General features: G+C 42.9%; 1 protein-coding gene across 1 annotated transcript in view; it reads left to right on the top strand.

The window, feature by feature from the left end:
- LOC137839652 (small ribosomal subunit protein eS21-like) overlaps window positions 1-19,874 on the top strand; it is a 30,161-nt gene extending 10,287 nt beyond the window's left edge. The window contains exons 3-6 of the mRNA XM_068648770.1: window positions 4,502-4,565; window positions 19,555-19,626; window positions 19,709-19,764; window positions 19,829-19,874. Coding sequence (XP_068504871.1) covers window positions 4,502-4,565; window positions 19,555-19,626; window positions 19,709-19,764; window positions 19,829-19,838 — 202 coding nt within the window. The 3' untranslated portion in view covers window positions 19,839-19,874. The remainder of the gene's footprint in view (window positions 1-4,501; window positions 4,566-19,554; window positions 19,627-19,708; window positions 19,765-19,828) is intronic.
- The last annotated feature ends 7,297 nt before the right edge of the window (window positions 19,875-27,171 follow it).

Here is a 27,171-nt window from a genome sequence, read left to right as displayed (position 1 = left end):
ATTGTCTATGTTTATGTTGTGAATGAATATGTCAGAGAAAGAAATTGTAAATTCAGTATGAGTAAGTTAGCTGTGTGTGTGTTGTGTGTATGTGTGTGTGAGAAAGAAAGAGATTTATGTCAATGTCTTATTTAAATGTTTTTAGTTAAACTGCACATTGGAGACTGGTCAAACGCAATTTCAAACTTCTGTGGTAACCCTGTTACATAGGATTTTTGACAATAAAGTAAACTTGAACTTGAACTTGAATTTTGCATATTTGAGCCTTTGTATGCGCACTTTGTATGTGTTTGACATTAACTACATTTGGCAACCAAATCACCCCAGCTGACTCATGCCAAAATGACGGCATTTAGGCATATTTGGGTTAACGTATTTATAACGTAACATGGCACAACAGTGATAGTAAACGGACGAATCTATAATTGCTCCGGTTGCATCCCCCTTGAATGAAAAAATTTTCCACACACGACTCTTTGAGCGACCTGGCTTCTCAACGACCCGCCATGTTGGACTTCCACTGCCACTTGCTGAAGCCATTATTATGAAAGACCGAAAGTTTTCTTCTTTTCAGCGCCGCTGACTGCTGCTCGCGTGCGTATACTGTCCTTTTCAGTTCCGGCAAGAATCCACAACTTGCAGAGTGAAAAGTTAAATATTCAGTTCTGACGGTACCACAAAAAGCAGGTATCGACGTAGTTTTTGCGTGTTGGTACCAAATTGGTACCGGAAGTATTGGTTCTTGTGACAAGCCTAGTGTGTGCCGCAATATTACCATATTTTCCATACTACAAGTCGGTCTGGAGTACAAGTTGCACCGGCTGTAAAATGCATAATAAAGTAGAAGGGAAAAAAAGTGTCGCACCGGAGTACAAGTCACATTTTTGGGGTAACTTTATTGGACAAAATCCAACACCAAGAACAGACAGGCTAAATAATACACGCTATGCTAACGTTACATAAATAAAAATGAGGAGCTGAGAACAAGCCTGCCGTAACATATTACAGGGATGAGAATTTTCCGCGGATCCGCAGATTTCCGTGTTTTTTTCCGTCGAAAGTAAGTAATCGTTTAAGTGAATCGTGAAATCCATTGGGAAAATGTTGTTTATATATGGGGGCGGATTAGATGCGGCCAGGCAACGTTAGCCTCGGCGACTCGCGAGCATTCGCCCGTCTGCCGCGACGGCATCTTACGGAAATCGGCTTTCCTCTCTAAACCTAACTGACTGGCAGCAGTATGCAACAACATCCGCCTTATTTTTGGCAGCATTTTGGCGCTACTTTCGTCACATCATTTCTATTTGTTAACTTACGCGGAGAACTAAGTGTTTTTACACTGCCTCAATGTGAACTTGCGATTGGGTTTTCATCTCTTGTAGACGAGTTATTTAGTTAGATAGATCTAGGGATATACATATCATCGGCCCGCCCCAGACCGGCTACTTTTCAGTGTTTTTTCACATTTGGCATTCTCATCCCCTTTTGATAAGCTATGTGGTTGTCGATGTATGATGCAAAAAATGAACAGTTTTCATTAAAAGGAAAAACTCCAGAATTGATTGTGCCATTTTGATGTATTATATTCACCTTGGTAGCCAACCAAGCAGGAATATTTTTTTAACAAAACTGTTGAAATTGAGTGATAAAATTAATGGTTTTGGGGTTGCTATACTGCCAAAATCCAGGAGCTTTGCCCCCCTGGGACCCCTCCGGGGCGCTGCCCCTGGCCCCCTGCGGCCCCCAGACACTGGCTACTTTTCAGTATTTTTTCACATTTTCCGTTCTCATCCCTGATATTAACAGTTATTCAAGTAAGTATAAAATAAATAACACGTTTATTTATTAACACATTATTGGTTCTTGTCACAAGCCTAGTGTGTGCTGCAATATTTCCGTATTTTCCAGACTACAAGTCGCTCTGGAGTACAGGTTGCACCAGCTGTAAAAATGCATAATAAAGAAGAAGCAAAAAACATGTCGCACCGGAGTACAAGTCGCATTTTTGGGAGTACAGACATGAATAGGCAACAACAGGCTAAACAATACGCTATGCTAACGTTACATGAACACAAATGAGCTGAGAACAAGCCTGGCGTAACATATTAACAGTTATTCAAATAAGTATAAAATAAATAACACGTTTATCAAACCATTGTTGGATTTTGTCCACAATTTAGGGAGCGCGTTATCTGCGCCTCCCGGCTAAAGCCATTGCCAATCACCTGTTATCCAATTTACTCACTGCGTGCTCGTTTGATTTCTTCAGATTTAGGAAAATGCTAAGACACTGAAGCACAAATTAGACTTACACAAGTTGGTTGAGCTCAATCACAATTCTTGTTCAAAAAGCTCTGTTTTCTGTTTTATGGGCGATTCGGTGTGTGTGGGGGCTGTTGTCTTCCGTCCCGTCTTTCGGCCTTGGCGATCATCTTTGGCTGAGTCCTTTGCTGGCTCCCTCTGGCACCTGCTGGTTTTATCTCCACGTGACTTTCCTGTGAACATTCTTCTACAATCTTGGACATACACTGTCGTACCTCATTCTTTCTTTGTTAGGCAAAATATTTCCCTCTGTGCAGAGCGTTCAGTAGTAATAAAAAACTGGCGTCTAGCATTAGTCAAAACATAAGATACAATCAAGTACTGAACGGTCAAGACGACTCTGGCCGTGTCCATGATTTAGAGTAAAACATCAGGCATGCATTACACACTTCCTTAAGGGTCATTAAGCTATTTAGGCAATATATCAAAAGACATTTGTTATTTCAAAGTTCTCAGAAATATATATCAGATCATAAAGTTTATAAAAACCTTTCTCATTACCACTTATTAAAAATGTCTAGTTATGTCTTTATTGATTTGGTGTGTAGGTATAATTATATGCTTAAAATGTTTCTTTTATTGATTTAATATGTGAATATACTTGTCTGCTTATGTACTTTATTCAATGAGGTTTGAGCACATCTGTTTTTGTAGCTAGGCAGGACTTTTTGTATTATGACCCCATTCCTTCACCATCCGTGTCACTCCAAATCATTAAATCCATCGAAATCTTCGTCCTTTGTGTTCACTTCTAAACAACGCAGCTGCTGACTCCGGAAGTACATGCAGCGCTGGCGTCAGACTTGTCAGTTGCGGTTCCAGTTATTCCACAGGCCTATATAACTATATATAAACTATATATCAAATAACTAACATAAATAAAAATTGTATCAAACCATCCGTGTCACTCCAAATCATTAAATCCATCGAATTCTTCGTCCTCCGTATCACTTATAAGCAACGTTGCTGCTGACTCTGGAAGCACATGTGGCACTGACGTAAGACTCATTGTCAGTTGCGGCTCCAATTATTCCACAGGCCGAGTGTGCCCTCATGCGGTTAAAAGTGAAAATAACGTGATCAACTATACTATAGTCAGTAAGTAATGTGTTAATGACCAAGTAATAGTGTGTTAATAATTTCGCATATTATTTGCTCCTGATTATAAGTCGCACACCCGGCCAAACTATGAAAAAAAAAACTACAATTTATAGTCCGGAATATACGGTACTCAGAATACTGTGTTTAGACTAGTGTGGCCACATAGAACATATTGATTTAGAAAATTTCCTAGTAGACTGTCCTTTTAGGTTGAGGTTCTGGGGCGGTTATACTTGGTGGAAGTCTTACGTAAAAAAAAAAAAAAAAAAACATCACTTCTGAACCCTCCAAGCCCCAAAAAGGCATGTTTGTTGAGCCATTAAAATGTAATTGTCCATGAAAGCATGACATTTTCAACACTTTTAGTTGGTCAATTTGTAAAAATGCGGAGGCCGAACCTCGCGAGATGAGCCAAAAGAACCCGAGAAAACCCGACCGCGCGACCCCGATGCCGACTGACTCCGTTCGCTATTGTATTTTGGGTTACTTTGAAGATTGTATTAAGCCCTAATCATGCCTCCAAAGAAAGCAAGTGGGAGCAGTAAAGCCATCCTAAAACACAGACGCTCTTAAAGCAATGCGACAGTGAGCGCCCGGCGCGCTGAGGTTGCGCGATCGGACCAAATTAAGCTCCCTGCGCACTGAGGTCAACTTAAATTTTGGAAAGTACATCAGGACAGTATAAATATTTTCTAAATTTCAGCGACGGCTCTGTCACAATAATGCGACCAGCGCGGTGCAGTTGCGCGGTGCAGTTGCGTGGTGCAGTTGCGTGGTGCAGTTGCGCGGTTGGCGGCGCGCTACGGTTGCGCGTTCGGCAGTGCGCTGCAGTTGCGTGTTCGGACAAAAATGCGCAAATGAAAAAATGCTTAGAAAAGACGGGGTTTTTTTAGTCTTGGAACGGATACATTTTTTTCCCATTATTTGTAATGGGAAAAATAGATTCGGAATTCGACCGATTAACTTCTCGAACCACCTTCTGAAACGGATTGTGGTTGAAAACCGAGGTTTGACTGTATTTTTATTAATCAATGGAAACACTGTTTTTTAAATTATTATTTTTATTTTCTTTTTAAAGCTCTGTGAGCAACCGGATCATCGGAGCCAAGGACCACGCTTCCGTACAGATCAACATAGCAGAGGTAATCTTTTTCCAACTTACCGTATTTTTGGCACAATAAGGCACTTGGGGTTAAAAGGCACAATTGCAGGGTCTGTTTTGTATTTAATCCACACATAGAGCGCATTATCGGGCCTATTTATGGCATGACTTATGGTAAACAAAAAGTTATAGGACCAAGACACTGAGATTGGTTGCACTTTATTCTACTGTTTAACCATGTACTCTATGTACTCACATTATTGTTAATAGATATTTATATGCAAATCCGTCCAAGTCCATGACTTCTGTATCCAAATTAAACAATTGGGCAAGTTTGCCATGAAACATGCCAAGTTCCATATTGTCTTGTCGTCACGTTGCTCTTCTGCAATGATCCTGGCTTTCCAGAAAGCTCTAATTGTGCCTTGTAAGCAGTGTTCCCTCTAATTTTTCAAGTGACTGTGCAAACACACAGGCTCCCTGTGCACACTGTGGACCACTGTGTGCAACACCAGAATGAATGAATGAATGAACAAATAAATAAATAAATAAATATTGTCAATGAGAACTTTAACTTGCTCGGGGTCGGATTTTGTTTTGTGTGACAGCTCGTTCCTTTTCTGTCGATCTTTTGCGTTCTTTGCAATAACGTACCGATCCGCTCTCCCATCTTGAGTCTTTGTACAATTCCAACAGCTTTCAAATGACATTTCTGCTGAATGTGACGCGCGAGGTAGTCCAACTTCCATTTCTTCCGTATTTTTCCCTCCGTAAACTCGCCCGCCACTTTGGCTTCACTGCATGTTTTGCAGAGGAGACCTTTCTCATTCAAAAAGAGAAAATCTCACCCAGTTTCACTGTTTCCTCTTGTAGTTGCACACACTCCGACAGCCATCCAAACTTAAAAGAAGCATCTCTTATTTATTTTGGCTTGGCGAGTGGATGTGTCGCTGCTCATTCGTTTCGCCATGATTAGCTAATTTAGCATTTGCATCGCGTGACTCTGCCGCACTGCATGGATAGGCAGGACACATATGTGTCATACATATACTGTTAGAGATTTGCTCACTCCAACTTATTTTGCAAGAACCACACAGAAGACAAGGCAAGTTCTTTTAGACACCTGCAGGTGGAGAGATCACTCGCTACAGGAATGAAATCTGCCCTCCTTCCTGCACGTGGATATTTATTAAGAAAAACAGAGTGGGGGTATGGGTAGGCTGGCTAAAGCCCTTGCCCTCTAGTCTAAACATGTCAGGGGATGTTTTATGACCTTGTGATAAGGAGGACAAGGTAAGGTATTTATTACCTGTTGCACTCCAACATAATCCTACGATAAAGATAACCTGGAAAACCCTAACATCTCCCTCCTGATTTATCATATGATTATGCCACCCCAAACAACAAAGACAAGCAAGAAAAAAAAAACATATATACGAATAATGAAGAAAGTAGAATGGTAAACATAAAAACAACAAACAATGATAGCAACACATTCCAGTGAAGATGAGGCATTACCTCAAACTTATTGTGTAAGCGAAAAACCTGCTGGCCAGATGTTATTAGCAGGAAAATTCTTACACGGCCCCGTTGCCACAGGCGACCAGAATGCTATGAATAATAAAAAATAAAAAGAAAAACACAGAAACAGTACATCATTGTATCCATCACTTTTGAAGCATTTTCGATGGTCAAATCATCAAGTTTCTGTAAAACATGCTCAACAGAACAGCATCTACGGAATCCATGTTTCATCATCGTCATCACATCCGTCATCTCTAAGGAGTTGTATATGAACCTGGGCTACAGTAGAGGACACAAACTTTGACACAGCAGACTTCAAACATGGGATAACGCAGGTCGTAAACAAGCACAACACCATCAGCACAACAAGCACAGGAGACAGCAATTTCAACAGCAGTTGCCACCAGTTGCCAGAGAATAGCCATGAAAAGAAATCAAACTGATGTGGGACCTTGTCTTTAGACATGGCCTGCTGTAAGTTCTTCAGCGAATTCATGGCGTCGTTTATGTGGGTGTCATTTTCTCCTGGTATGTATGTGCAACAGGAAGTCCCAATGATGTGGCACACACCACCTTGTGCTGCCGTCAACAAGTCCAGAACCATCCTGTTTTGCAAGACCATCAGTCTAATAGCCTGAATCTCTCTATTTTGTCCATCGTTGACTTGCAGTGAGAGATTCACAAAGGATTGAAAACGATAGTTCAGTGTCTCGATGAAGAGCGATAGTTTCCCAACCCCAATCTGAGGGAAGAGCGCAAGGACAACTTTGTCTCCGGCAGACCATACTTTATGGTCCTCTGGAACGTTCGCACCCCAGACAGGGTCATGAGGGTCAAAGGTTGCAACTGCTCTGCGTCGACGTCCAGAAGAGTTGTGTGCTCCTGTCAGCAGATGATGTCGTATCCTGTAGGTGTGGTCTGTCACCCACACTGGTGCACACACTCCTGTCCAGTTGGCGGGCAGCATCGGATAAACCTTGTGACCACAAAGCCACCAGCCATTCTGTATGAAGTATGTTCCGTTCGATGGTGTAGCCATGTTGGTTGGAGAGCCCTCCCCACCTGAAATGGCTCTCTTATCTTGACACTCATCGGTGATGTCCAGAGCTCCCATCCAGTTTCCTCCTGGAGAGCAGTCGTCGTTAATGCAGACGTGGGTCTTGTTACCTTGGATGTAACATGTGTAATTCACTCCAGCTGGTCTCTCTGTGTAGGCCACTTGTGGTATTGTTCGTCCTCTAACAGTCACATTGAGATTTGTCCAGAACAGCTGATCACAGGCACCGTCAGCAAGTCCAGGGCGGTAAGGGTCGGCATCTTTGACTGCGACGGCACGGTGCTGATATCCAACTCCTCCCATGGATGCCATACATTTTGCTTCAGTGACATTCATTGCTCTGGCCTCCAAGCGAACTTGCGTGGAGGAAGGGGGGAGTTTCGAACACACATAGCATCCCTCCTGTGTGTGAGCTCTCACAGTGAACCTGACATACCGGTACCAAGTGTTGGTTTCGTATGGGTTTCTGGGGTCCAATGACCAGTCCTCAAAGTTCTCATCATGTGACCATCGTTTACCACGGGCAACATTGTCATTTGGTCTGTTCAGATGAGTCAATAGACCATAGCACGCTCCAACCACAACGCAGCAGAGGATCCATCTGGCATATGGAGCCCCATTGCTACTAGGATGGCAGAGACACTGGGACATCCCCTCGCCTAGCGGAGTGGGGATCGATGAATTCTTCACCAACATTGAGACGCCTCACCCTAAACGACGGGGCCCCTTTGTAGTCAGCCTTCCCCACCACTCCGAATTAGGGGTCCAGCACTCTCTGCAACTTGCAGTGGCTGAGGTGAATCCAGCTGGGCCGTTGAGAAATTTTTACCGCCGTGGGAGTAGCAAGCAAAACTTGGAACGGTCCCTCCCACCGCGGGCTGGCCCAGTTCTTTCTTTTGATGACCTTGATGTAGACCCAGTCTCCTGGATTGATGGGGTTGTCCACCTGTGAGGGGGAGAGATCAGGCGGCAGTAAATTTGCATTGGACACATCTTTCAGTTTGAGCGTCCTGATTAGATAATCTGCCAAGGTCTGTTCTTCATCTGCTTTTTGCAAATCTGCAGGGAACACTGGTAGTCTATATGGTCTCCCATGTATGATTTCAAAAGGTGTTAGTCCTTCTGAAGTGGGAGTAATTCTCATATAGAGCTTCACTAATTCGAGGCACTCTGGCCAAGGTCTGCCTGTTGTTTCCATGCATTTTTTCAACCTGCTTTTGATGGTAAAGTTTGCCCGTTCAACCAGGCCTGCGCTCGAAGGATGCCAAGCACAGTGGTTTTTTAACGTTATTCCAAGGTGTACAGCCATGTTCTGCACAACTTGGTTCACAAAGTGTGGACCATTGTCACTGTAAATGGTTTGGGGGATGCCATGAGTTGGTATGATGGTTTTGCAGATAGCTTTTGCCACTGTTAAGGCATCTGCGCGTTTAGATGGAACTACTTCCACCCATTTTGAAAATGCATCAATCATCACTAGGCAGTATTTGTAAGGTCCACTTTGTGTGAGTTCAATAAAATCCATATGCATGATTTGAAATGGATAAGAGGGTTTTGGAAATGAGCCTCTCTTAGGTCTCATGTTTCCTTGTGGATTATGTTTCACACAAACAGGACATGCTTTACAAAAAAAATTTAAGTAAGCATCTAAACCAAAGGTAGTGAATTGTTGATCTATGATGGACTTCATCCCTCCTGTCGACACATGGCAAGGCCCATGTGTCGCAAGCGCTGCTGCCTTAAAAAGTGATTTTGGTAAAACAGGTTTGTCATTGATGCGGTGGATATTATCTGTATCCACTATTGCACCTTTTGTCGTCCACATTCGTTTTTCCACCATTGGAGCATTGCCCTGCATATCTGTCAGTACAGTCTTATCTATGAGTTGTGTGTCCTCTGAACCCATTAAAAAAATTTCATGGCCATGTCTCCCCGCAGCTGCTTCTTTTGCAATGTTGTCTGCTAATCTGTTTCCATTTGAGACTTCATCTCTGCCAGTGGTGTGAGCAGCACATTTACACACAGCTAGTTTAGCAGGTAAAAGAATGGCCTGTAACAAGTCTTTTAACAAGGAGGCATGGGTAACCGGCTTACCGGTTGATGTTGTCATCCCTCTGCGCTCCCATTGTTTCGCAAAATAGAACAGAGTAGAAAACGCATACTGACTGTCTGTGTATACAGTGACTTCCTTATCTTCCGCTAATTGACAAGCTCTTGTTAGAGCAATCAGCTCAGCAGCCTGTGCCGACCTGGTGTATGGAAGCTTCTCTGCTTCAACAATCTGGTTTGGCAATTTCACAATTGCATAACCACTTTGATTGTTTCCTTTAGGATCCTTTGAACATGATCCATCCACAAACCACTTTTCCCCCTTGTCAAGTGGCGTGTCACTTAAATCTTCTCTGGGCAGCTGTAGATGTTCTGTAGCATCCAAACAGTTATGTGGTGTTCCATCCCCTGGCAACGGGATCAACGTTGCTGGGTTAAGGATTGTGCACCTCTTTATCACAATGTGTGGTTGTGACAGAAGTATAGCAGTGTAGGACAGATGTCTGGCTGGTGACAAAAAGTTCATTTTGCTTTGCAGCAGCAACACATCTACAGCATGTGGAACCAGCAGCTCCATTTTGTGAAAGAGCACCACATCTGCAGATTGTCTCACTGCAAGCGCCGCCGCGCATACTGCTTGGACACAGTCTGGCAAAGACAGAGCCACTGGATCCAGTTTTTTTGAATAAAATGCAATTGGTCTTAGTTTGCTGCCATGACTCTGCAGTAACACAGGTCATAAAACCATTCCTGCAGTCTGCTGTTTGCACAAAGGTTTTATTGTAGTCTGGCAAGATAAGAGTTGTGGTTTCTATCAGAGCCTGTTTCAGCACTACAAAAGCATCATCCGCTGCTGGTGTCCACATGATTTTTTCTGTCATTGTCATGGGAACTCCATGCACAATATCCAGCAGCGGTTGTGTTTTTTCCGCATAATATGGGATCCATGCCCTGCAGTAATTGCAGAGCCCCAAAAATGACATCATTTGTTTTTTTGTTTCAGGTTTCGGTGTATCTGAAATAATCTGCTTTCTGGTTCTTTGTATCTGTCTTCCAGAAGCCGACAAAGTGTGACCTAAATAGTTCACTTCCTGTCTGACCCATTGTAACTTATTATTGTTCACTTTATTCCCTGTTTTGCAGAGATAGTGTAACAATGCTAAGGAGTCTGCCTTGCAAGCAGCTTCAGTTTCAGAGGCTACCAGGAGATCATCTACATAAACTAGAAGTTGGCTTTTGTTTGACATCTGAAAATCAGCCAAACAGGCCATGATAGCTTGAACGAAAATAGTTGGACTATCAGCAAATCCTTGTGGCAATCTGGTGTATGTATAGCTTTGTCCTTCAAAGGTAAAAGCGAACCAAAACTGTGAGTCTGGGTGAATTGGCACTGAGAATAATGCATTGCTGAGATCAATTACTGTGAAAAACTTCTGATTAGGTTTCAAAGTGTTCAGAAGTGTGTGTGGGTCAGGCACATTGGGTGCTCTTGTTTGCACTGCATCATTCACTGCTCGTAAATCTTGTATCATTCGCCAATTAATTTTGTCGGCCTTTTGGACTGGAAAAATGGGAGTGTTGCAAGGAGAATCCGAGCACTCCCTTATGATTCCTCCTGTCAAAAGATCATTTATAACAGGGGCAATCCCGTTCATTGCCTCCTGTTTTAAAGGATATTGTTTAACTCTTGGACGCCACTCTGATCTTGGTTTGATCTGTACTGGGGAAATGGATTTTAAAAGTCCTACATCAGATGGGCCCTTGGTCCACAGTTTTTCAGGAAGCCCAGCCAATTCCCCCTCCTCCTTTTCACTCAAACAAATGTCAACTAGTCAGGGAAGCGCACAAGCGCCTGCTCTGCCTACAGCCACTTCACACACTGTTTGCTTCCACACGTCACAACTGGTACTGTAGCTCCACCCATCACCTTTGTCCTCATAATCAGTCACAGATCCAGCAAGTTTAATTCGGGAACCCACATCTGCCCACGTTATACTGTGAGGTTTAAACAATGAGATGTGGGGTACAGCCGACAATTTGTATCTGTCTTTCTGAGGAGCGGGCAAGAGTACAGCAGCAGCCGCAAATGACCTGCGATCAGTGTACAGAGCAGTGATTGTTAAAGTTACTTCTGTGTCGCTGAGAAAACTTCCAATATAGTCATCTTGTGGATCAGTGAGAATATTCATGGTGACATGTAATTCAGTACAAGTCATTTCTGATTCAGGTTGGGACAATTGTTTTCGAGCTTCAGCCAGCAATCTGCTTGGGAGTTTAGGATTTCGTTCAGGAGGGATGGCATAGGAGCAGCAAATCTGTTCACCTGCCTGTGCAGCATATGAGTCCACATCTCTCACTCTACATGCTCGCATGCCATCCTTTACTGGAATTATTGCAATTCCCAACCGAGTCATCAGATCTCGTCCCAGCAGGTTTATGGGACATTTTGGAGATAGGACAATCGAAACTGAAGCCATGCTTCCAGTTTCCTTATCTCTCACTTCAACTGGATTAGAGATACTCTCCTTGTGTACCTGCCCATCAGCAGATTTTACCCAAATAGTATTTTGGGAGGCCTTTAGATTTGGGACTTTAGTTTTTATCACGGTTTTACAAGCCCCAGTATCGCACAAAAACTCGACATCACTGCCTCCAATGTTTAGAGTAACATATGGTTTTTCTTTTAATGCACTCAGAATGTCCCATGCTGTATGGACATCTACTATTTCTTCCTCTATAGGAGCACCAGGGGTCAAAGGGGGGGGGGGGGGGGGTCTAGTCATGCTGAGAATTTGGCCTTTCCTCTGCCCCTCCCTGCACCCTTTGATTGATATTGTTTTGCAGAACGACACTCCCTTGCAAAGTGTCCTCGTTTCCCACAGTTCCAACAGTTTGTATCTGATGGGGGTTTTGATTTATATGGCGGCCTGTGACCTTGTTGGCCTCTACCTCCTCCTCTGCCTTGCTGGGACCCTTGGAAGAAGACTGTTGTATCTTCATCTAGTTCATCATCATCATTATCTAGATGAAATACATCAGAACTTTTGCCTTTTTTTATCACTTTTTCAGCATGTCTGGCCCATTGCATAGTTGTTGTCACACTTGCAACATCCACTTCCACCAAATGTTTCCTCACCCAGTTGCCTATTTCAGGGCGGAAATTAGTGAGGAGCGCATTTTTAAGCTGTTGTTGATAAGCACTCTCAGCTGTATCATTGAATGGGATGCCACTATGCACCCTGAATTCTTTTTCAAATCTCAAACGAAAATCATCAGTATCTTCGCCAGGCTTCTGTTTTATTCCTGCCAAATGACCATAATTCGCTCGTCTTTGAAATATAGTTTGCACTCTTTGCACAAGACCATTCCATTGTGCTGCATACTCCCCTCCCAATTGATTTCCCTCAATGGGATAGGGAAAAGGCCCTTGATTATTTCTACCTGTATAATTTCCTCTAACCTTTGCCCAGTCTTTTCCCAAGGAGGACATTGCAGCTTCTCCTGCCTCATGTCCATTCAGTCTATAGGAATGTATAATTCCAGCCATGTCCTCTGCCCATATAGCTGGGTCTTCAGCAACAGGGGTAACCCCTTCAACTGCTTTTCTTGCCTCTTCCAAAGTCCATGGCCGGAAAACATATGTATGTGGGGGTTGGCCTTCGCCTACAATAGGGTTTGGCACCTGTATCATTGGGCACACATCAACCTTGTCTAAATTTTGAGAAAATCTAGCAGCAGTGGTCAAACTTCTTGTTTGTACAGGACTTCTAGTAATGTGACCCTGACTTCTTTTGCTGTTGCTGGGGGGGCTGCAGGTTTGTTAAGCTTGGATACAAGTTTTGCGTACGAGCGGAAGGCCCCTCTTGCGCCTCTGCTCGAGCTGCCCCTTCAGCGTCGGCTGGCGCCGTGGCCGCGGCAGTGCGCCTGCGCACTGCGGCCTCATTGTCTTCCGGCCTGACAAACATAGTCTCAGCCTCATCACCTTTCATCTTTCTATCTTTTGTCTTTTGGATTTGTTCTTTTCTCTCTTGTGAAGCTTTCAACCACACTTTAGCACAATCCAATTCTCTTTCTTTTCTTTTCTTTTTCAGTCCATTTTTCTTTTTATCCACACTCTCTTCTAAAACATCAACTACCGTAATTGCCGGACTATAAGCCGCGGCTTTTTTCCAAAATTTTGGACCCTGCGGCTTATAGTCAGGTGCGGCTTATATAAGATTTTTTTCGTGATTTTTGTGATGACTTGATCAGTTTTACTCTTAACACTATTATATACAGTAAAAGCTAGAAAACAAACTGACAAATAACTCGTTTTCAAATTAGACGAGTAAAAACTGGTCAAATATTTAAAAAAAAAAGCTATTATTAAAAGTGAAGACAATTTGCAATTCTAGTAATGAACAACGAATTTGATGCACAATTTGTCTTCGCGGGCCACATACAATGATGTGGGGCCTTGAGTTCGACACCTGTGCTCTAAACCCTTTCTCTTACACTGCCATGTGACTCAGAGATTACACAAAGCAGTGGCGCTGTTTGGACCATCTGCATTGTATTAAAACCCAATCAATCAGCATTTGAATTCAATTCTTCTGACATTTTGCTCACCAAAAACAAGTAATGAATGTGAACTTTTAATGCATTTTATTCAGAAAGTTACTTTGAACCCTGAGGTTTAAATGGCGGCGCGGCGTATTTATGGATTTTACGGCCTCCAGGGGGCGCTCTAGCAGGAAGCAAGAGCGAGACAGACAAAGAAAACGTGCTAGTTTGCGCATCACGCACACACCCTCACCATGGAAAGCACGCGAAGAAATTCATTTGATGCAGCTTTTAAATTAAAAGCAATCAATTTGGCTGTCAAAGACGGAAATAGAGCGGCGGCACGTAAGCTTGGCATCAATGAATCGATGGTGAGACGTTGGAGACGGCAGAGTGAAGAACTGACACAATGCAAAAAGACGACAAAAGCTTTCAGAGGCAACAAAGGCAGATGGCCCGAAGTTGAAAACATTCTTGAAGACTGGGTGAACACACAGAGAGCAGACGGCCGAGGTGTTTCCACCGTGCAGATCCGACTGAAAGCCAAAACAATCGCCACCGAAAAGAAGATTGAAGATTTTAAAGGTGGACCATCGTGGTGTCTCAGATTTATGAGACGAAAGGGCCTGTCAATCAGGGCACGCACGACTGTGTGTCAGCAACTCCCTCCCGACTACGAGGAAAAAGTTACAAACTTCCACAAATTCACACAAACAAAGATAGCTGAGAATTCCATCGGACCGGACGAGATCATAAATATGGATGAAGTGCCTTTGACGTTTGACTTACCTCTCACTAGGACTGTAAACAGGAAAGGTGAATCCTCCGTCACGCTGAAAACAACTGGCCATGAGAGAACGCATTTCACTTGTGTTCTGAGCTGCACAGCATCCGGACAAAAGCTCCCACCAATGGTGATTTTTAAGCGAATGACTATGCCAAAAGAAAACCTCCCGAAAGGCATCGTCGTGAAAGTAAACACGAAAGGGTGGATGATGGAAAGCCTAATGAAGGAATGGCTGGCGGAGTGCTACGTCAAGCGACCAGAAGGATTTTTTCACAGAAAAAAAACACTGCTCGTTTTGGACAGCATGAGGGCCCATATCACAGATTCTGTGAAAGCTGCCATCAAGAGGACAAACTCAATTCCAGCTGTGATTCCTGGGGGAACAACAAAGTATTTGCAGCCACTCGATATCAGTGTGAATCGTGCATTTAAAGTGGCACTCCGAGTTGAGTGGGAGGCGTGGATGACCAGCGGCGAGAAATCATTCACCAAAACTGGCCGCATGCGAAGAGCAACTTTTGCTCAAGTCTGCCAGTGGATCCTGACTGAGTGGGGCAGTGTGAAAAAATCCACGATCACCAACGGCTTTCGAAAGGCTGGACTGCTGCGTGAGGAAGAGAACGGTGCGAGCACATCTTCGCCTCGAGACGAAAGTGACAGTGACAGCGACAACGAAAAAGAGAGAGACGGTGTAAAAGTGTCTGACGAAGTCATCCTGAGTCTGTTCAAGTCTGACACTGAAGAAGACAACTTCAGTGGTTTTAGTGCACAGGAGGAAGATGAAGATAGCGATCAATGACTTTTCTGGTAGGCTGGTTATTTTTTTTAACCAGCGGTGTTACTGCCGTTGTACTGCTGTGTTATTGCTGTGTTGTTGCCGTGTTACAGGCACTTTTTGGAAAAAGACATTTATTTACAGTAAGCGATCGATTACTTTTCTGGTAGGCTGGTTATTTTTTTAACCAGATGTGTTACTGCAGTTTTACTGTCGTTGTACTGCCTTGTTGCTGCTGTTACTGCCGTGCACTTTTTGGAAAAAATGCATATAATTACAGTAATTAAAAATTACTGTAAAAAAAAATTCTGTGTATCATCTTTCTGTGTAAATATCTCATGTTACAACGTGGACACCTGCTTTTATACACGTCACTGGGGAGAAAAGTGGTGCGTTGATCGCATGTCCATCCGCCAGGCGAATAGTGCAGTATAATTCACTCAAATAAGAGACAGAACGAGATCAAGACGAACATTACTGAAAAGAAGCCTTTATACACAAACCGTCATTATGGGGGACAAAAGAAATGCATATGATGCCGCTTTTAAGCCAAAGGCAGTCGATGTTGATGTCATTGTGTTGTGTCTACTCTGGAGCGTATTTATGGATTTTTACGGCCTCCAAGGAGCGCTCGAGCAGGAAGCAAGAGCGAGACAGACGAAGAAGAGATAATGCGCCGAAGAAGACGTGCTCGCTTGTGTTTTGATCTTCTCGCGCATCACGCACACACTCACACTCACAAAGAAGATACATAATGAGATGAACACGGACATTACTGAAAGGAAGCTTTTATACACAAACCGTCATTATGGGGGACAAAAGAAATGCATGATGCCGCTTTTAAGTTATACGTTATATCGCTAGTTTAATGTAATTTAGCGCTTCGTGCATGAATAAGATAAGCATGAAGAACTCGAAGCAATGCATAAAAGCGACGACGAAAGAGAGACTGAGAAAGTGAGGCGAAGGATATCAAACGCTATTCCAATCGGACACTAACAAGGAAGACTTTGATGGTTTCAGTGCACAGGAGGAAGATGAAGACGGCTCTTTTTTACTTTTACGTTTTTTTTTAACCAGCCCTGTTAGTGCTGTGCTACCGTTTTGCTGCTGCGTTACCGCCGCGTCTCTGACTTTGCTGTGTTACGTCCGTGTTGCTGCGGTATTACTGCCGCGTCACAGGCAGTGTTTGGAAAGAAATGTTAAGGTATGTTATTAAAGCTTTAAAAAAACTTTCTGTGTCCAGTCTTTCTTTGCTAATAACTCGCGTGCACACTTCCGCGTTGCTGCGGTACTACTGCTGCGTCACAGGCAATGTTTAGAAAGACATGTTCAAGTATGTTATTAAAACGTTAAAAAGGCTTTCTATGTACTGTCTTTCTTTGTAAAAAACTCGTGTGCACGTGCGGCTTATAGACCGGTGCGGCTTATGTAAGGAAAAAACTGAAATATCCATGAATATTAGCTGGTGCGGCTTATAGTCCGGCAATTACGGTACTATCTTCCACACTTCAACTCTCAACTTCCCTTCTACTCCATACTTTTTCTTCCACTTCGGCATATATTGCATACAATTAAGAAATCTACTCGCCATGTACTTCTCATCTCCGTCAAGAGGTAGAGATTTACCGTTTTTATTTCCCATCTTAATTCTAGTAATTTTAGGTTATACCATTTATTTTTCTCAAAAATATTATTATTATTATTATTATTATTATTATTTATTTGACTCTTTGAGGATCCTCAATGCAGGTTTAAATCGACCTTTCAACAAATTACTAGCCTGTATCAATGCTAGAACTGCTATTTAGTCAATTTATCCTACCAGTCACACACTCAATCACAGTAACTCCAGCGCTTTTTTAGGCCTCATGGCTCGGACAAACCAAAGCCGTATCTCATAGCTCAGATAAACCAAAGCCGTATCTCATAGCTCGGACAAACCAAAGCCGTATCTCATAGCTCGGACAAACCAAAGCCGTATCTCATAGCTCGGACAAACCAAAGCCATATCTCATAGCTCGGACAAACCAAAGCCGTATCTCTCGTGCACCTGTGGTTTTTTACGCGTTTCACAAACACAACACAATCAGACAACTTCAGGCCTTTAACTTACTTGTCCCCTGGTTCGTTGCACTGCCGGGTCCCGTCAATCCACCTCTGTCAGACGAAGGCAGACCTAAGATGCTGGCCCAGCGAAGAATTTCCTTCCCAGGTCTTTCTTTACCAGGTCCGGCTAATGGACGCTGGCCCGTCGACGGTGTACAGCGCGTCGTCCTCCGTCAGCCAGATGATGGGTATGAGGGTCCCGGGTTTCGGCACCAAAATGTTAGAGATTTGCTCACTCCAACTTATTTTGCAAGAACCACACAGAAGACAAGGCAAGTTCTTTTAGACACCTGCAGGTGGAGAGATCACTCGCTACAGGAATGAAATCTGCCCTCCTTCCTGCACGTGGATATTTATTAAGAAAAACAGAGTGGGGGTATGGGTAGGCTGGCTAAAGCCCTTGCCCTCTAGTCTAAACATGTAAGGGGATGTTTTATGACCTTGTGATAAGGAGGACAAGGTAAGGTATTTATTACCTGTTGCACTCCAACATAATCCTACGATAAAGATAACCTGGAAAACCCTAACATATACTATGTAGCCTAAGTGAAACATCATTGGCTGGACAACTGTCAATTACTGATTTACACTACAAAAAGGCACAGAAAGAAAATCATTCATCCACTTAATTAGATTAGAGTACGTCTAACAGTAGATCTTAATCAGTTTATGCTGAATTGTATTTTGTGCGCAGCATGTAACTTCATGTGCGCCAAGACTGCACGACCAGTCCGCAATTGCGCAGCTTAGAGGGAACACTGCTCGTAAGCACGTCTCTTTGTCTATGCCAGGGTTCGGCAACCCAAAATGTTCAAAGGGCCATATCGGCCCAAAAAAAACAAAAAACATACCTGTCTGGAGCCTTAAAAATCTAAGAGCCTTTTATAATGCAACATAGTGTCAATACATAAGTTGTATGCCTACTATTAAAATAATCTAAAGAAAAATAGTGGTGTCAATTTGATCACTTCTTCTTGCGGCCCATTAGAGTTCACGTACTTGCATAGCAGCGGTGTCTGTTCGATATCGGTCACGTCACTCGACTCACCCATCACAGGCAATTGAAAAGCTGTAGCTGAATTGATGTCCTTGAGCTTGAAAGACTGCATCCATGCGGTTCGACAATGATTCATATTGATGAAATCATCAGGAAAGAATGCAGTCTTGCGTGCCTCTCAAGAGTTCAAGATTTTTTGGTTTTGTCTTCCAAGCGTCCGCCATCATTCTACCCCAAACATGCTCAATGATGTTCGTGTCTGGTGACTGGGCTGGCCAGTACTGGAGCACCTTGATCTAGAACAAGGGCGTTCTATTCAGCCTACTCATACCCCCACTCTGTTTCTCTTAATAAATATGCCCTTGCAGGAAGGAGGGTTCAGACTTCATTCCTTCAACGGGTGAAATCTCCACCTGCAGGTGTCTAAAAGGACTTGCTTGTCTCCCGTGTGGTTCTTGCAAAATAAGTTAGAGTGAGCACAACTCTAACACCTTTTATGATTGGTGTTAGAGATTTGCTCACTCACACTTATTTTGCAAGAACCACACGGGAGACAAGCAAGTTCTTTTAGACACCTGCAGGTGGAGAGTTCACTCGCTCAGGAATGAAGTCTGAAAACCCTCCCAACTGCAAGGACATATTTATTAAGAGAAAGAGTGGGGGCTGGTGTAGACTGAATAGGAAGCCCAAACCATATCAGGGGGAACTTTTACGACCTTGTGTAGGATGAGACAAGGTAGGTTATTTATTACCGGTTGCATTCCAACATAATCATACGATAAGGATAATCTGAAAAACCATAACAATTGGGAAGAGGTAGCTAATATTTCTTGACATTTTAGTACGTTGATATTGCCTTCTAACTTGCAAAGGTTTTGCTAGGATTGGGTGTATTGTATGACAAGGCGACAAAACTTGTTTTGCCAAACTCTGACCTTTCTGTGTTCATTAAAAGATCAATATTTCTGCAGTGAAGCAAATTTATTTTCATACATTACACCTCATTTGGGTGAGTCAAAGTCAGGTTATAAGCCATTGTTTCTACAACATGGACAAGCGACAGAACTTCTGTCAGACACTGTATATAGTTTGTCCTTTTTCAAGCTCTATGTACGTTCTGTATTATATGTAATGTGGACGTATTTCTATGTATGAAATAAAGTCATTCATTCAACTATGTCTGCTACAGGTGGACAAGGTCACGGGTCGTTTCAACTGTCAGTTCAAGACCTATGCCATCTGTGGCGCCATCCGCAGAATGGTGAGTCATCCTGGATTGTGGTCAATGGTTCAAATGCTTGTGGTTTTTTACATGTGCGTGTTCTCTCCTAAATGCAAAACAGGGGGAGTCTGATGATTCCATCCTCAGGCTGGCAAAGAATGATGGTGTTGTTGCCAAGTAAGATGACATTTTTGTCATCAGCACGTATCTTGTGTTATAATGTGCATTTTTCTCTCCATAGGAACATCTGAGTGATATCTTTAAAATAAAATGTAACAAAATCCAAATGCTTTATTGGTCCTGGTTTTTATTTTATTTTATTTTTTTTAGCGCATAGAGCACATTTGTTTTGTTTGTTTTTTAAAGTCCATTAGATTACAAATACAAAGTGAATAATTATCCCAGTAAAAATACTGAATTTTTGTCCTGTCATCCGTACATACATCATCTACCGATTATCTGGAGGTTGGGCCGTAGAGGCAGCATTTTCAGCAAGAAAGCCCAGACTTCCTTATCTCCAGCCACTTCTTCTAGCTCTTCCCGATGTATCCCAAGGAGTTCCCAGGCCAGCTGGGAGTCGGGAGCTGTGTCCAAATTCACAGGGTGCGTTCTCCGAAGGCCGTTTTTTAGGATGCATGACGTAACTTTCGGCGTGACTCAGCTGCCCAAGTAGTTGAAACGCAGGGATGTTTTTTCACTTGTTGAATATGAACGTAACAGTTAAAATCCACCTGTTTTTCACCATCTGAACGGGTGGCTATTTTGCTCACCAGTTTTCTAAAGCTGAACTGCGATTGTTTTTGACTTGAGACCTGGCAACTGTGATGTCATTTTTAGTCGTCAGCGAGTGGCAATATGGTTGCCCCCCTGTGATGGATAAGAACGAGTGAATTTTGTTACTTATCTCATTCCAAGGACGCAATATTGATAAGAATGATGTATTTCGGCTCCTGTGGGCATATATAACATATTTTAAAGAAAATGTTGGGTTGAGTTACCCTTTAATAGGAGTGGAGCGCACTCTTGCTCTCTGAACATGCCTACTCACAGAGTAGTGCTACTTTGCTGGAGCACATCCTCGCACTCTGGGCAGTAGTCATGGACACCCTGAACTGGTTGTCACCAAATCGCGGGACACACATAGACGAATAACCATTAACACTCAAACCTACAGACAATTTATAGTCGTCAGTCGGCCTACCATGCACGTCTATTCAACATTGGAGAACATTGGAATACCAGGAGGAAACCCAGGCAGGCATGGGGAGAACATGCGAGCTCCACTCAGAAAGTCCGTAGCCGAAATCGGACCCACAACCTTTGCATTGTAAGGCAAACATGCTAACCAGTGCTCCACCATGCTGCCAAATAAAAAGTTTTACTGGGTTAATTGTAGTACATACTGTTGGGTTGACAACATTTATCTGAAATCAATCTCAGAGGCGGTAGGTCTTTTTGGCTTAGCGTTTTCTTCTGCGCAGAAGGGCGCACCCCAAACACACGCAACAAGTGTGGCTGAGATCCGCGCTCTGCTCGAATTTAGCCGTGCCTTTTATTGAGAGAGAAAGAAAGGGGCAAGTGTACATGATCGGGTAGGTTCCCAGGCAGGAAGTACATTCCATAGTTATCTCATTACCACAGAACAAATGGGATACTCTTATGGACGGAGCAGTATGGACGTCTCATGACTATTAGCTTAACAAAGACCTAGTCTTAGTGGCCCTGGGAATACATCCCTGTGCCGTACTCATGACTTCAACTTAAATAAGACCTCTGTCTGCTTCACCCATCCCATGACAATCATGATCTGAACATGTCTAGCTAACTATGGGGCTTATTGTATAGCGCGGCTAATGACTCCAGTCATTAGCCGGCCATATGCCCCCAAGTCATTTTCACAAGGCTAGATGGTCACATACTGCGGAGAATCTTGCACACAAAAATAGATACATAGAATCCAATGATAAAAAGTATATCATTTCCAACACATACCGTAATTTCCGGTGTACAAGCCGCGACTTTTTTCCAAAATTTTGAACCCTGCGGCTTATAGTCAGGTGCGTCTTATATAAGATTTTTTTCGTGATTTTTGTGATGACTTGATCACTTTTACTCTTAACACTATTATATACAGTAAAAGCTACAAAACAAACTGACAAATAAGTCGTTTTCAAATCAGACGAGTAAAAACTGGTCAAATATTTTTTAAAAAAGATATTAAAAGTGAAGACAATTTGCTATTCTATTAATGACACATGAATTTGATGCACAATTTGTCTTCGCGGGCCACATAGAATGATGTGGCGGGCCGTATCTGGCCCCCGGGCCTTGAGTTTGACACCTGTGCTCTGAACCCTTTCTCTTACTCTGCCATGTGACTCAGAGATTACACAAAACAGTGGCGCTGTTTGGACCATCTGCATTGTATTAAAACCTAATCAATCAGCATTTAAATTCAATTCTTATGATATTTTGCTCATCAAAAACAAGTTGTAATGAATGTGAACTTTTAATGCATTTTATTCAGAAGGTTACTTTGAACCCTGAGGCTTAAATGGCGGCGCGGCGTACTTATGGAGTTTTACAGCCTCCGGCCTCCAGGGGGCGCTCTAGCAGGAAGCAAGAGCGAGACAGACGAAGAAGAGATAATGCGCCGAAGAACACTTGCTAGTTTGTGTTTACAACATTCCGCGCATCACGCAGAACGCGATCCAGACGGACATTACTGAAAGGAAGCTTTTATACACAAACCGTCATTATGGGGGACAAAAGAAATGCATATGATGCCGCTTTTAAGCTAAAGGCAGTCGATGTTGATGACATTGTGTTGCGGCACCCTTTTCTTTATTTCGTGGTCCCGTCTACTCTGGAGCTATACGTGTCGCTCGCTAGTTTAATGTAATTTAGCGCTTCGTGCATGAATAAGATTAGCATGAACAGACCCTCATCATGGAAAATGCTAGAAGAAATGGATAAAAACGATGATGAAAGAGATACTGAGAAAGTGTGTGGCGAAGGATAGCTAACGCTATTCCAATCGGTAATTGAGGAGGAAGACTTTGATGGTTTCAGTGCACAGGAGGAAGATGAAGACGATGAAGCTCTTTTTTTTACTTTTACTTTAACCAGCCCTGTGAGTGCTGTGCTATCGTGTTGCTGCTATGTTACCGCCGCGTCTCAGTGACTTTTACCGGTATGTTTGATTTAATCAAACCCCATTAGTGCTGTGTTACTTCCGTGTTGCTGCGGTATTACTGCCGCATCACAGGCAGTGTTTGGAAAGAAATGTTAAGGTATGTTATTAAAACTTTAAAAAAGCTTTCTGTGTCCAGTATTTCTTTGTTAATAACTCGCGTGCACACTTCCGTGTTGCTGCGGTACTACTGCTGCGTCACAGGCAATGTTTAGAAAGACATATTAAAGCATGTTATTCAAACATTTAAACGGCTTTCTGTGTACTGTCTTTCTTTGTAAAAAACTCATGTGCACGTGTGGCTTATAGTCCGGTGCGGCTTATGTAAGAAAAAAACTAAAATATCCCCGAATTTTAGCTGGTGCGGCTTATACACCGGTGTGGTTTATATACCGGAAATTACGGTAATGGTATGTAAAATGCTTAAAGTAGCTTTTTACTCACGCATGCACAATGCAATGAGGCATTATGGGAAGTCCAAGTTTGAGCGTACTCGCAAATACGTTTGAACGTGTTTTAGACAAGTGTTAGGACTAACGACGTGAGAGGTAACAACGTTTATAACGCCATTATACTTTTCCAGTGCCGGATAATCTCAATTAATCTAGTAATTGTTATAACGCCGTTACCGTTTCTAAACATGAAATGTGGCGCGTTACTTATCTGCTTGGGACTCGTCAACACGCAATGTAAAAAGGCTTACGCTTCTCTTCAAATTAACTTTTGATTCTCTACGCCGGTGTTTCCCAACCACTGTGCCGCGGCACACTGGTGTGCCGTGAGAGACGTTCAGCTGTGCCGTGGGATTGTCCAATATTAATTACGGAGCGCATTGTAAACAGGATCGCCAAACCACTCGTCAGTTCGCGCAAGGCCTGGTCAGCCACTTGCTAATCGAGAATCGGAGAATCTTGAGATTTCATATTGTCTCCGTCTGATTGTATTGCATCAGCACATATTCAGTTTATGCTGTGTGCTTTTGCTGACAGTGACAGACAACTATGACGGTTGTGGTGCGTTTGTGGTCCAATGGAAATCAGAGCACACAGTTCATCCGGAGAACCTGGATTGGTTATTTTTCACATACATAAAATAAACAGTCAAGTTGAGACACCTCGACTGTGATGATAGCCACTGAGCTGCTGTCAGAACAGCAAGTGACTTTTTTCTTATTGTTGCAATATTTATAGACCTAGTATAAAACGGTAAACAAAATCACGTTGATTCTTTTATTTTAATCACAATCACTTTAAAATTTAAAGTTTTAAAAAAAACTGTCACTTTTATTTTAAAAAAGGAATACAAGTTAAAGAATACTTAGTATTTATTTCTATTAAGTTATTCGACTCTCCATACATATATAGGAATAGGACTTCACGTCTTTCGTTGTAATATAACTGATTTTAATGTAGAAGCTTAACAGATTTTTGTTGGCGGTGTGCCGCGAGATTTTTTTTCCAATGAAAAGGTGTGCCGTGAATGAAAAAAGGTTGGGAAACACTGCTCTACGCCTCATGTCAGCCAAATAGCTTCGGGAATGTGTCGTAACATTATGTGCAATGGAATGCCGAGCCTTTGATTTGGGGAAAACAATGAAATCGAGAAAATGATCATCATCGCCGTCCGTCCTCATCCCTAGCTGTGTAATGCTTCTCTGTATCTATACTGGGATAAAACACAACCGGAGTGGGCTTGCAGGTCTTTTGAGTGAGGAACTTGGCATCCTTGGTATGTTTTTACTTTTTGCTTAGTTCATTTTTCTCCTGTTGGACTGTACGAAGACCCAACATTGTTTACATGACCATCAGTGTTCGCTCTAATTTTTCAAGTGTCTGTGCAAACACAAGCTCCCTGTGCACACTGTGGACCACTGTATGCAACACCAGGTTAAATAAATAAATAAAATACAGTCAAACCTCCGTTTTCGAACGTCCCGGTTCTCGAACAAATCGGAATTCGAACAAAAAATTCGAGATTTTTTTTGCTTCGGTTGTCAAACAAAATTCGTAGGTCGAACCTCACGAGATAAGCTGAAAGGACCCGAGAAAACCCGACTGCGCGGCCTGGATGCCGACTGAATCCGTTAGCTATTGTATTTTAGTTACTTTGAGGATTGTATTCACCCCTAATCATGCCTCCAAAGAAAACAAGTGGGAGCAGTAAAGCCATCCTAAAACACAAAGACGCTCTTAAAGCAATGCGACAGTGAGCGCCCGGCGCGCTGCGATTGCGCGATCGGACCAAATTAAGATCCCTGCGCACTGAGGTCCACTTAAATTTTGGAAACTACATCAAATATTTTATAGATTTCAGCGACGGCTCTGTCACAATATTGCGACCAGCGCGGTGCAGTTGCGTGGTCGGCGGCGCGCTATGGTTGCGCTGGAGTTGCGCGATCGGACAAAAATGCGCAAATGAAAAAAATGCTTAAAAAGGGCGGGTTTTTTTTAGTCTTGGAACAGATTATTTTTTTTTCCATTATTTGTAATGGGAAAAATAGATCGGGATTCGACCGATTCACTTCTCGAACCGCCTTCTGGAACGGATTGTGGTCGAAAACCGAGTTTTGACTGGATTGTCAATGAGAACTTTAACTTGCTCGGGGTCGGGTTTTGTTTTGTGTGACAGTTCGTTCCTTTTCTGTCTGTCTTTTGCGCTCTCTCGCAATAAAGCAATAAAGTAATGTGCCATCTTGAGTCTTTGTACAATTCCAACAGCTTTCAAATGACATTTCTGCTGAATGTGACGCTTGAGGTAGTCCAACTTCCGTTCCTTCCATATTTCTCCCTCCGTAAACTCGCCCGCCACTTTGCCTTCACTGCATGTTTTGCAGAGGAGACCTTTCTCATTCAAAACCTGGTGATCCTGAAAGGGGGATCCTTCCATCTGTGGTCCTTTCTCAAGGTTTCTCATTTTCCCCTGGCAGGGTTTTTTTGAGTTTTTCCTTGCCCTTTTGGGAGCTTAAGATCAGGGGATGCCTATTCATGTCTGTACTCCCAAAAATGCGACTTGTACTCCGGTGCGACATGTTTTTGCTTCTTCTTTATTATGCATTTTTACAGCTGGTGCAACCTGTACTCCAGAGCTACTTGTAGTCTGGAAAATACGGTAATATTGCAGCACACACTAGGCTTGTGACAAGAACAAATAACGTGTTAATAAATAAACGTGTTATTTATTTTATACTTACTTGAATAACTGTTAATATCAGGGATGAGAACGGAAAATGTGAAAAAACACTGAAAAGTAGCCAGTGTCTGGGGGCCGTATGCCCCCATTAGGGGGCCGCAGGGGGCCAGGGGCAGCGCCCCGGAGGGGGCCCAGGGGGGCCCAGGGGGGCAAAGCTCCTGGATTTTGCCAGTATAGCAACCCCAAAACCATTAATTTTATCACTCAATTTCAACAGTTTTGTTAAAAAAATATTCCTGCTTGGTTGGCTACCAAGGTGAATATAATACATCAAAATGGCACAATCAATTCTGGAGTTTTTCCTTTTAATGAAAACTGTTCATTTTTTTGCATCATACATCGACAACCACATAGCTTATCAAACGGGGATGAGAATGCCAAATGTGAAAAAACACTGAAAAGTAGCCGGTCTGGGGCGGGCCGATGATATGTATATCCCTAGAGCTATCTAACTAAATAACTCGTCTACAAGAGATGAAAACCCAATCGCAAGTTCACATTGAGGCGGTGTAAAAACACTTAGTTCTCCGCGTAAGTTAACAAACAGAAATGATGTGACGAAAGTAGCGCCAAAATGCTGCCAAAAATAAGGCGGATGTTGTTGCATACTGCTGCCAGTCAGTTAGGTTTAGAGAGGAAAGCCGATTTCCGTAAGATGCCGTCGCGGCAGGCGGGCGAATGCTCGCGAGTCGCCGAGGCTAACGTTGCCTGGCCGCATCTAATCTGCCCCCATATATAAACAACATTTTCCCAATGGATTTCACGATTCACTTAAACGATTACTTACTTTCGACGGAAAAAAACACGGAAATCTGCGGATCCGCGGAAAATTCTCATCCCTGTAATATGTTACGGCAGGCTTGTTCTCAGCTCCTCATTTGTATTTATGTAACGTTAGCATAGCGTGTATTATTTAGCCTGTCTGTTCTTGGTGTTGGATTTTGTCCAATAAAGTTACCCCAAAAATGTGACTTGTACTCCGGTGCGACACTTTTTTTTCCCTTCTACTTTATTATGCATTTTACAGCCGGTGCAACTTGTACTCCAGACCGACTTGTAGTATGGAAAATATGGTAATATTGCGGCACACACTAGGCTTGTCACAAGAACCAATACTTCCGGTACCAATTTGGTACCAACACGCAAAAACTACGTCGATACCTGCTTTTTGTGGTACCGTCAGAACTGAATATTTAACTTTT

Source organism: Syngnathus scovelli, chromosome 18 (assembly GCF_024217435.2).
Source record: "Syngnathus scovelli strain Florida chromosome 18, RoL_Ssco_1.2, whole genome shotgun sequence".
Taxonomy (NCBI): domain Eukaryota; kingdom Metazoa; phylum Chordata; class Actinopteri; order Syngnathiformes; family Syngnathidae; genus Syngnathus; species Syngnathus scovelli.
Note: the sequence above shows the minus strand (reverse complement) of the source record. Positions and strands in the feature narration are given on the sequence as shown.